This window comes from Drosophila obscura, unplaced genomic scaffold, assembly GCF_018151105.1.
Source record: "Drosophila obscura isolate BZ-5 IFL unplaced genomic scaffold, ASM1815110v1 contig_73, whole genome shotgun sequence".
Taxonomy (NCBI): domain Eukaryota; kingdom Metazoa; phylum Arthropoda; class Insecta; order Diptera; family Drosophilidae; genus Drosophila; species Drosophila obscura.
In genome coordinates, this window is record NW_024542865.1 from 5,378,584 (window position 1) to 5,390,020 (window position 11,437).

At 47.2% G+C, this 11,437-nt stretch overlaps 3 protein-coding genes across 3 annotated transcripts; all 3 read left to right on the plus strand.

Annotated features, from left to right (window-relative positions):
* The first annotated feature begins 115 nt into the window (after window positions 1–115).
* LOC111065416 lies at window positions 116–5,298 on the plus strand. Its single transcript, XM_022353595.2, is given in 3 exon segments — window positions 116–773; window positions 1,161–1,585; window positions 1,588–5,298. Coding segments are annotated over 2 exon segments (3,138 nt in total). The 5' UTR covers window positions 116–773; window positions 1,161–1,174; the 3' UTR covers window positions 4,315–5,298.
* A 1,575-nt stretch (window positions 5,299–6,873) lies between these two features.
* On the plus strand, window positions 6,874–8,891 carry LOC111065240 (segment polarity protein dishevelled). Its single transcript, XM_022353297.2, has one exon. It carries the CDS (start codon window positions 6,919–6,921, stop codon window positions 8,797–8,799), a length of 1,881 nt encoding a protein of 626 aa, XP_022208989.2. The 5' UTR covers window positions 6,874–6,918; the 3' UTR covers window positions 8,800–8,891.
* Window positions 8,892–9,935: 1,044 nt separating this feature from the next.
* Window positions 9,936–11,384, plus strand: LOC111065307. The gene is made up of 2 exons (XM_022353414.2): window positions 9,936–10,585; window positions 10,648–11,384. Exons 1-2 carry the CDS (start codon window positions 10,380–10,382, stop codon window positions 10,805–10,807), a joined length of 366 nt encoding a protein of 121 aa, XP_022209106.1. The 5' UTR covers window positions 9,936–10,379; the 3' UTR covers window positions 10,808–11,384.
* Window positions 11,385–11,437: the final 53 nt, after the last annotated feature.

Here is an 11,437-nt window from a genome sequence, read left to right on the forward strand (position 1 = left end):
TAAATAGTGTGACCGCTTTGACCGCAGCTTATCGTTTACCACCACTGCCAGTAACCTAGCCTCGACCTGCAACACTGCATTTCCGTCCTCTCTTCTCTCTTTTCATTTCGTTCTGTGCTTTGCTCTCTCTCACACTCATCAGATCGGAGCATTCAACTGTATTGCTGTAGATTTTTTGTTCCCCTCCGAGTGAAAAAATTAAAGCGCGAAAATTGACAATGCGAGTAAATCGGTAAAATATAAAAAGCAAGTGCTAAATTGTTTTTATTGCAATCGCTTTTCGCGGTTAATTAAAAAAAAACGAATTAGCTGCTCAAACAGCCAACCGCAACAACAACAACGGGGTGCGTGTGTGTGAGTGGTACAGTTGGGTAGAAAAACATCGCCATTGTCGTCACTCTCTTTCGGGGCTGCCACTACGTTGCCACCACTGCGATAAACGCCACTATTGCTCTCTATTGCGTTCAGTTGCAGCGCAGTTACCAGCTACAGTTGCACTAAATCGGGACGAGGCAATAATAAAAACAAAAAGCAAAAAAAAAAAGAAAATACTGAAAACCCATTTACCACACGCAAGCGTTAAGAATACAAAAAATAAATAAAAAAAAAAGCGGACAGACATTAGTGCTGAACAGGGACGTATTTATCCCACGCAATCGAAAATTCTGCTCCAGCTCGCTCTCTGTGTAGTGAAAGTGCGACCGAAAGAGACTAGAGAAGAAAAATAAGCGTTAAGCGAAAAACAAAACTTGAAAAAATGTAAAGCCATTCCTGTAAGTATACAAAATAACATTCAATTCATTATTATTTACTATTTAAATTACATTAATATATATGTGCGTGTGTGTGTATGTATGTCTAAAACTGGCGCGCGAAAAAAATCAACGTAAATTCCCTTAATGCGTGAGGAGAGGAGAGCGCAGCAGAGCCACCAAAAAGTGACGAAAATAGGCGCCAGAGTTGCCAGAGCTGAAATACCCGTAAGCAACAGAGAAGAGCAGCCGTTGCGTTGCCTATTGCCTACTGCCTAAAGACACATCACACACACGTACATATGCATATATGCATATCCGTAGAATATTAGAACATTTAAAACAAAAAAATAAAAGAATATTTGCGAACCGATCTCTCTCTCTCTCTCTATGTGCATTGCATTGCAGGGACCCCATGAAAGATGCCAGCTGGAAAAAAGACGGATGCTGAGACAGGAAAGACTCGTACCTGCATTGTATACGTAAAGAATCTGAGGGAAGGTTATCAACCATCGGTTGCCGCCACTGGAGCAGCAGGAGGAGCCGTTAAATCGAATAAAGCTCGAACCATACCACAACGAACCGTCGCCATTGCCGCCCTACCAAGCGCCGACAGCCCACGACGCGCGACGCGCACCTCTCAACGGGCTACGACCATTTCGACAGAGATCGTTGTTGGCAGCAAAGCGCGTCAGCGGGCTGCCGTAGAAAAGGACAAGCTGTCACCTCCAGCAGCTGTGGTTGCCGCCAGGCGGTTGCGGCAATCCAAGGGGGACTCGGTGGTCGGCACACCCACCCCACACGGAGGCCACCACCATCAGCGGCATTGGCATCACCATCGCCGCCAAAATCATCAACAATACAGCCCGCCAAAAGGTTGACGGGACCGGGCCTGGCCGCCAAGCGACGCAATTCGGCAGTACCACCGGCAGCCGCCACACCAGCGGCCAAGCATCTCAGTCCGCTGGCTACCCCCACAATACGCCGGACCCTAACCGGTCGCAGGGCGACACAGACGCAGGAGATCCTCAGCCCCAAAACACCGAAAATGTACAAACAAACAAAGGTTTCGCAGTTGGTGTCGGCCTCACCGCCACCGACGATTGCCGCCAGCCGTTCGCGTCGCTCCATCAAGCCGAATCCCAAGTATGCCAGCGAGGACCTGGTCACACCAAAGTACCTGGCCACCCTGGCCAGCGGCGACACACCCTCGTCGCGCCAGCAGCGCGGCAGCTCCAATTCGAAGGTCTATCCCACCACCACCACCAAATACCACGATATGCATGACCTGCTCGATCTGGACGAGGACAACGATGATGAGCTGAACGATGTGGCCTACAATCCGCAGATGCACAAATCCGATGACGATGATGATGACGATATGAGCGAGGATGAGTACCAGGAGGAGATACGTCACGAGAAATTACCGACGCCCGTGCAGCCCGTGAAGCGTGGACGTGGACGTCCACCCAAATCGGCAAATGCAACGGCTGCCAGCGCCGCCGCCTCCCCTGCCGCCAGTGCGGCCCAGTCCAAGCTCACGTCGAGTGCCGGACGGAACACGACCAATCTGCAGCAATTGCGCCGCACCATGTCAGTGTCCATGGCCAATCGCAGCAGTCTGACCACGGGATCGGAGGGGGTCGCCAAGCGTAAGCTGGAGGATGCCACGGACAGTCCGGTGGCACGCAAGCGCATGGTTCTGTCAGCAGGCGGAGCCAATCGCAGTCTACCAGTGATCAACGGCGGCGGCAGCGGCAGCAGCAGCAAGTCCACAACTGCTGCTCCTGTGGGCAGAGCCAAGACACTCGTTGGCGGCAGTACCAGCAGCAACAGTGGTGTGCGCACGGGACCCACATCGGCGACGGCCGGGGGACTGATCAACAAACAGCGGCCGACAGCCGCGACGACCATTAAGTTGAATAGCAGCAGCACAGCAGGAACGGCGGCGTCCAGAAATACCAGCGCCAAGGTGGTGGCTGCCGCTGCGGCTGCGGCGGAGAGAGACGGCGGCGGCGGCAGCAGCAGCAGCAGCAAGATGATCGAGGATGTGCCCACATTCACGATTGTGAATATCAATGACATTATCAACCAGGATGATGTGCTCATCAGTCGCACAAATAATGCCACGTCGAGCACTTTGAATGCCGCCAGCAAAAAATTGTCGGTGGGTCGTCCCAGGACGCGGAACATACTCGTCGGCGATAGAGCTACCACGGGTTCGGGATCAGCAGCAATGCCCACCTCCGCAACGAGTCCCACAAGTAACAATAACTCACCGCAGGGCGGCTTCAGTCCGCCCAAACGGGTCAAGGCATCGGCCACGTACAACAGGAAGCAGCAGCAATCGCAAACGCAGCAGTCCGTCAGCCAGAATCAGAATCAGAACCAGAACCAGGCCAAGCCGCGTCCCCGTATACTCAATGCGGAGATGGGCAAAAAGGCAAAGCCCATCAAGCCGCTACTGAGTATGGGCAAGGAGCTGTATCCCACTGACGTGGACACTGAGGAAGATGATGATGCCGATATCGATCTAGATCTCGATGAGAGTGAGGGTGACCTATCCCTATCACCGTCACCGCCAGTTGCAGCACGCCGTGTGGTGCCAGCAGCTGCTGCTGCTGCTGTTGCTACAGCAACTGCTGCACCCAATCGAGGAGGCCAGGCGGCCGCGGCAACAGCCACAGCGAAATATACGGCACGTCGTCCCATACTCTCATCGAATGCCACCACAAATAGTAGTCGAAACTATGCCACGGGAGATCGCAAGTTGTCCAAACTGCTGGGTGAGGGCAATGAGGAGAGCTTCAAGAAGCCGCCCATCAATGCGAATGCTTCAGCGCAGCAGCAGCAGCAGCGTTACAGCAAAGAGAACAAGGCTACCGCTGCCGCTGCCGTCAAAGATCAGGACACCGATGCCGATGAGGCCGATGACCATGACGAGGATGAAGACGAGGTGGAGAATGAGAATGAGAACGAGAACAAGGTGAAGAAGAAGCCAAAATACTTTCCGCCAGAGACAACCACAGTGCGGGAGGAGGACGGCCGCGTTATCAAGAAAATCACCTGCTACGAGACATGGCATGTGATCAGCAAGCCCCGTGAGGTGCCCGAAAAGACGCGTCACCAGCGTACGCTGCTGGAGCTGCCGCTGGTCAAGCTGGCAAATGTGGCGGCACGCATCAAGATGCCGTCGGTGAAGTGGAGCAGCAAGGTGACGCTATATAAGGTGTCGCCGACGCTTATGCAGCGCCAGACAATGACCATATTCACGGGCGATCTGAAGGTGTACAATATACCCGAAGAGGATCGCCACAAGTATCAGCCATCGTGTGTGCTCTTCCGTCGCTTGGTGGTCGATCGTAGCAAGTGCCGGGTGCCATACGATCGGGCCATTATATTCAAGAATCGATGCTTCTATGCGAACATCGATGGCAAGCATGTCAATCTGATGGGCGCCCCCGAGACGGTGGCCTGCATGAAGGATGTCGAAATATTGCTGGACATTGTGGACACGCTCGATCTGAACAGCCAATTGGTGGAGATGGTCAACTCAAAGTAGGACCAAGGGCAGCGACCAGAGCGAGCGCGGCGAACCAGCAGAGCATACAGATGGAGAGATGGAATCAAATGTACTATAAAAACGGAAGGCAGAAGGAAAGTGGAGATCGTCCCAGAGAAGGCAAGAAGCGCTGGAACATATATCCCCCGGTATAAAAGAATGTAGAATTATGATGTTTTTTTTTTTTGTATGTCGAGATCGGATTACATTAGTTTTTAATAGTTGCTTTAGCATAATTATTAGCTGGTTGGTGTTTTTGCCACACACACAAACACTCTCCCCCCACACACACACACATTACACATACTTTTATCAGATATTTAGATATATAAGTATATATACAAACCAAGCATATTTCTAGATTTAAAAGAAGAAAAATCAGAAGACGATGCAGAAACACACACAGAAGACGTGATGAAGAATCGTTCCGGGTGTGTTCAGGGTACTTGCAACAAGTGTGGGGAAGGAAACGAATGAGGAGAAGACGAACGAACGAGAACGATGGCGCGATAACGATAGCGATTATAATTTTAGCAATCCCTGGTTCCGGACAATGCATGATTACATACTGAAATATGTATCATTTTAATATTAAATAATAATTACTTGCTATATAAGATATGTAAACACCTCCACCCCGCCCCCGCCCACGCCCCTCCACACCCACAGCCACACATACACATATATTTTTTCTCTAAGAGTTGTTTGAGAGCCCGACACATTTTTTGGCCCCTCATCCACCATAGAGTGTGAATCCTTTTGACTTAGAATATTATGTAAAATGTATTTTTGGCGATAATTTAAATAACAAAAAGAAGAAGAATTATTTCAATTGTTTTTTTTTTAATCAATTTTAATTAAGACAAAATAAAATTCTATAAATCATTCTTTTGAATGGAATTTAGTTGTGTAAATCGTATGTAACCCGTATATATTAGCATCTGTCTACATCTACACTGGAATAGAAAGAAGAGTGTAATTTAATTAATTGTACATTTAATTGGAGAACGAACCCCATCCCCCCCATAATACCAATAAATAAACAGAAATCACATTACAATGTTATCGTATTCAATCCGGTTGGGTGGAAGCAGAGATTTTATTTCATTTTGTAGATTCTGGAAATTTAAAATCTCAAAATTATTTCTCAAAATAAATATCTAATTTATGGACATTCGATGTCATATAAATAACAAAAAAATTAAGGTAATAATATTAAAGAAAAAACATGGTAAAATCGTAGGCTTGCGGACCCGTGGAATACCCATAAATAATTAATTAAAATAGTTTAATCCGATGTAGTAATAAATTTTCTAACATACAAATATTTTATGCAACAAATTTTAAAGAGTAGTTTTATTAATTATGAGTTACTACTATTTTTTTTAAAATAGTTGCATGCAAAGAACTAAAAAAAAATTCGAACATATATTAATTGTATTTGTCCGATAATATCAATTTCTATAAGATTGTCAAATTTTGAAAAGAATAGTCCTATTGGATTAATTTAATTTTTAAATTCTAAAATTTATATTTTTGTCAAGACACAAATCGATTACAGACATCCTCCTGTTCGATATGTTGCCAAAGGGGTTGATAGCGTAACGCGATGTATCCATTAGCTAGTCTAGTAACCATAATTGGTCTAGAATATCAAAATTGTGGAATATGATTTTCATCGGTATATTTACGGTATATTTTGAAAATGGGCAGATCCATTTTGGTATATTTCTGAGAGTCGTATTCATCAATTTGATTAAAATTCAATACAAAACAAATGTAATATGTCAATTAAAATTACTTTGTTCATTTCTTGATAAACCTTGGCCAATGAAAACCTTGTTCATACAAGGCCTTCAGTTTTGTGACGCCGTTGGTGCAAAAAATCACCGGCGTAGGAGTCTTGGTGCCGTGCTATCGATATGAGAGACATCGGTTGGAGATGAGACTTATAAAGCGATGCTTTTTTTTTACATCCCTACAAAACTACGACAAAAAGTGAATTTCGAGCTGTTTTTTTGTTATTCGGTTAATCTTTTGTTGCTAACCGCCCCCCGAATTGTGAGCCATCAATGAAAAGCGAAAAAAATTAAACTCAAATACGCTACCTTGCCAATTGCTGAGGCCGAAGCTGTTGTGCTTTTTATTCAAATGGAGGAGGAGCTGCAGTTCCATTGACACCCAACCCAAAAAGCAAGCAGAGGCGGAAGCAGAGAGGCAGAGGGCAGCAACAGCAGCAGCAGCAGCAGCAGCAGTGAGTGGAGTGTGGAGTTTTGGAGTTGTGGAGTGTGTTGGGAGGAGTGGAGTTGGAGTAGAGTGCCGTGCCGTGCCGAGCCGACGCACACATGAAAAAGTATACAAATTTGTGTAAAGGGAAAAGAGTGTGTTTAAGGCATAAATAAATATCATCGGGCAGCAGAAGCAGCAGAATCATCGCTGCAAAAAACGGCAAAATAAATCGCACGAATTTATTAAGTGAGAGAAAGAGAGAGAGAGACAATAGACCCGATTAGAGCCAGGCAGGCTGCAGTGCAGTAACAACAACAGCATCAACAGCAGCAGAAGCAGCAGCAGCAGCAGCAGCAGCAACAACAGGCAGGCGCGATGGATACAGATAGACCAAATGGACAAGAGACGAAAGTCATTTATCATATTGACGATGAGACCACCCCCTATTTGGTGAAAATACCCATACCCTCGTCGCAGGTAACCCTCAAGGACTTCAAGCTGGTGCTCAATAAACAGAACAACAACTACAAGTATTTCTTCAAGTCAATGGACGCCGACTTTGGTGTCGTCAAGGAGGAGATCGCCGACGATGCCACCATCTTGCCTTGCTTCAATGGCCGCGTCGTCTCCTGGCTGGTCTCGGCCGACGGCACCAATCAGTCGGATAACTGCTCAGAGCTGCCCACCAGCGAATGCGAAATGGTTGGCCTCGGTCGGGCCAATGTCCGCACGCATCTTGCCCTGCAACAGCAGCAACAGCAGCAGCAGCATCAACAGCACCAGCAGCAACAGCAGCAGCAGCAGCATCAGCAGCACCTGCAGCAGCAGCAGCAACAGAAGCTGTCCGGCGGCGGTCTAATCAACAATCAGATGCTACAGCCGCCACCGCTCACATATCAATCGGCATCGGTGCTATCGAGCGATCTCGACTCGACCAGCCTCTTTGGCACCGAATCGGAGCTGACGCTCGACCGTGACATGACCGACTACAGCAGCGTGCAGCGGCTGCAGGTGCGCAAGAAGCCGCAGCGACGCAAAAAGCGAGCGCCCAGCATGTCGCGTACCTCCTCATACAGCTCGATAACCGACTCGACCATGTCCCTGAACATCATCACCGTCTCGATCAACATGGAGGCCGTCAACTTTCTGGGCATCTCGATTGTTGGCCAGTCGAATCGTGGCGGCGACGGTGGCATCTATGTGGGCAGCATCATGAAGGGCGGGGCCGTTGCACTGGATGGCCGCATCGAGCCGGGCGACATGATACTCCAGGTGAACGATGTGAATTTCGAGAATATGACCAACGATGAGGCGGTGCGTGTGCTGCGTGAGGTCGTACAGAAGCCGGGACCCATTAAGCTGGTGGTGGCCAAGTGCTGGGACCCAAATCCCAAGGGTTACTTTACCATACCGCGCACGGAGCCGGTGCGGCCGATAGATCCCGGTGCCTGGGTGGCGCACACCCAGGCGCTAACCTCGCACGACAGTATTATTGCCGATATACCGGAGCCAATTAAGGAGCGGCTCGACCAGAACAATCTCGAGGAGATAGTCAAGGCCATGACGAAGCCGGACAGCGGCCTGGAGATCCGTGATCGCATGTGGCTAAAGATAACCATACCGAATGCGTTCATTGGCGCCGATGCTGTCAATTGGGTGCTGGAGAATGTCGAGGATGTGCAGGATCGAAGGGAGGCGCGACGCATTGTGTCGGCGATGCTGCGCAACAATTACATCAAGCATACGGTCAATAAGCTGACCTTCTCCGAGCAGTGCTATTATGTGGTGAACGATGAGCGCAATCCCAATCTGCGCTCACTCAATCCCCATCAGCAGCAGCAGCAGCAACAGCAGCAGCATCCGCATACGCACGGCCAGCATGCGCTCAGTCATGCGGACACGGAGAGCATCACCAGCGATATTGGGCCGCTGCCGAATCCCCCCATATATATGCCATACTCGGCCACGTACAATCCCAGTCACGGCTATCAGCCGATACAGTACGGCATCACCGAGCGCCACATCTCGTCCGGCTCGAGCAGTTCGGATGTGCTCACCAGCAAGGATATATCTGCATCGCAAAGCGACATCACATCGGTTATACATCAGACCAATCAGCTGACCATTGCCGCACATGGCTCGAATAAATCATCAGGATCTTCGAATCGTGGCGGTGGTGGTGGTGGCGGCGGCGGCGGGGGTGGGGGTGGCAATACCAACGATCAGGATGTATCCGTATTTAATTACGTATTGTAGAAATTCTTTCTTGCAATCAAATTGTGTGTTTTTAATTATTATGGATTTATTATTAATGAATATGTATAATTATTCTTTTTTATATACGAGTATACAAAAACAAAACAAAAACAAACAAAAACAAAAACAACAAAAACAAACAAACAAAAAACAACAACCAACCAACAACAACAACAACCAACAGCAACAACAATATTAATAATACTTATGTATATGTATGTATCTGTAAGCTATATAGAACGAAAAGTGCAAGATGCAAGCTGTAAGAGAGAGCGAGCGAGCGAGAGAGAACGAACGAAAGAAAGAACGTGAGTGAGAGAGAGAGAGAGAGAGTGGATGTATCCGGTAATCGTAATCGGTTGTGGATATATATACACACACCTCTGGGATCCCTCCAGATCCAGGATATCAGTTGGATATATGAGATAGAGCGAGAGAGAGAGAGAGAGCGCGTGAGGACAACGTGGAGATGGGAGATGAATGCATGCGTGGGGGGGTAAAGATTTTGAATAAAGTTCTAAGAATTTAGTAATCACAAAAGTAAATAAATAAAAGTAAAACCAAAATATTCCCCGCTTTCAATTGATTGTGCCACACATGGCCGTGTCATGTTCGGGGCAATTCTTATCTGTGGGTCGGGCTACGCTACGCTTTGAGCAACATGAGTTTTTGTTTAAGCTTGAAATTTCACTGGGCATGGCAATGGGAAGTGAAGTCCATTGGGAACTATATCTTTTATCTTTCCATAGTTTGCCTTATGCCTGGCCCGTCTTTTGTTTATTGGAGAAATATTAAAGCGACCGACAAATAGCAGCTTTTGTTGACAGCTTAGCAACGTTTTTTTGTGCCCGCTTTAAGTTTTAATACTCTGCGAATTAATCTACTCGACGGATACATATTCATTCTGATATTCCGTCTTTCCTTCTGCCATTCCAAGCACTTCTGTGCATCGATTCCAAAATGTGTTTTTGTTTGAGTGTAAAAACGAATTCCATTTCAAATAGCGCGCTTCAGACATCATTTTGGCCTGCAGGCCGGCACCACTGACGCAGAGTTGATTCTGAAAGCTATCGACACGAGCGGTGTGCGGTGGTACCCAAGCAAAAGGCAGAATAATAAATTGAAAATTAAAATGGCAAAAGAACCAGCAATTACAAAAGCCCGAAACGCCGAGGAACTGGAGATATACTATCAAATGCTCGGGGCTGGTAATATACTAGAGTTGAAGTGGCAATGCCCTGGCCGGCAGGCACCCGACCACTCGCCGGGCGACAATTCTGCTGAAAGAACGCCGCTCATGGAGAGGAATGCTGAGGCAAATAGCAAAGAGCGGGAGCAGCAGCCCAACGGTGCCGTTAAACGGCAGTAGAAGCAGCAGCACACCACACCACATGGAATGATCCCTTCAAACAACGCGCTCGCTTACATGCGTGGCTTCGACCGGTTTCCAGCACTTGCGCAGAGATGCTTCGGGAGGCTATCGAATCCAGCGTGCGCGTAAATAAACACAAGAAGAATATAACACCCCCAAGCCAAGCGTAGGGCAGACAGGAATAGGAAGTAGGAAACATAATTTAACAATGGCAACCGACGTAGAGCCAGCCACAACGGCAGACAAGTTCTCAGCAAATGCCGAGGAATTGGAGAGCTACTATCTAATGCTCGAGGCGGGTAATATACCGGAGTTACAGTGGCAATTCCCCGGCCGGCGGGCACCCTCGCCGGACGCCAGCTCTGGGGGGAATAGCAAAGAGCTGGAGCAGGCCACCGATGCCATTGAGCAGGAGTAAGTACAAGCCCCACAGTCGTTGGCACTTCCACAGATAACAACATCGTTTACTTCCACAGACCGCAGAAGGCGAATGACTTTGATTTCAGCGACGATGTGGCGCCCACGCAGATGCGGGTACGCAGCCAGACATCCACACCGAAATCGGCCAAAAAGAAGACGGCCGACTTTGCTGGGGTCATGGAGACGCTCAAGAAGAAGAATGCCGAAAGCTCCTAGCATACGGGGAGGCGTAGTTTCAGCCATAAGCCATTCTTCTGATACGACTACGGGGAGCCTGGGGAACCTGACTCTGGATTTTAATTCGAGGATCGACAAGGTAATATTTTCGTATTTAAGCTACTCCGTTCATCTGTTTTAACCCTAGACTATTGTCTTATTCACATTGTATTTGAATGTTTTAAGCTTAGTAATTAACTTAAAATTCACCTCAAAATGTAACTAACTAAATTCAAGCCTCGATTATGTTCAAAATGATTGACCAACAAAAGACTTAAGGTACACAGATCAAGACAAATAGATTAGATATAAATAGCATTATATGAAATTAATCTTAGAAATATATAGGGTCATCCTGTGCCCGAGATATGATGCAGGAATTAAATACATATTTTTTGGGCAACTTTTTAGAGAATAAATTCTTCTAGCTCAGGCATCCAAGTCCTTTAAAGTTTGATGCTCGAATTTGGAATTTCGTATAAAACATATTCATTGATTATACTGGCTATTTCATGCTGCTATTATACACATTTTATATGTAATATTTAAGCGAAAATTGTATATGTAATATTTAAGCAAAGATTGTATATACAAATCGAAAAAACAAATAAAAAAAAATATATATTCCTC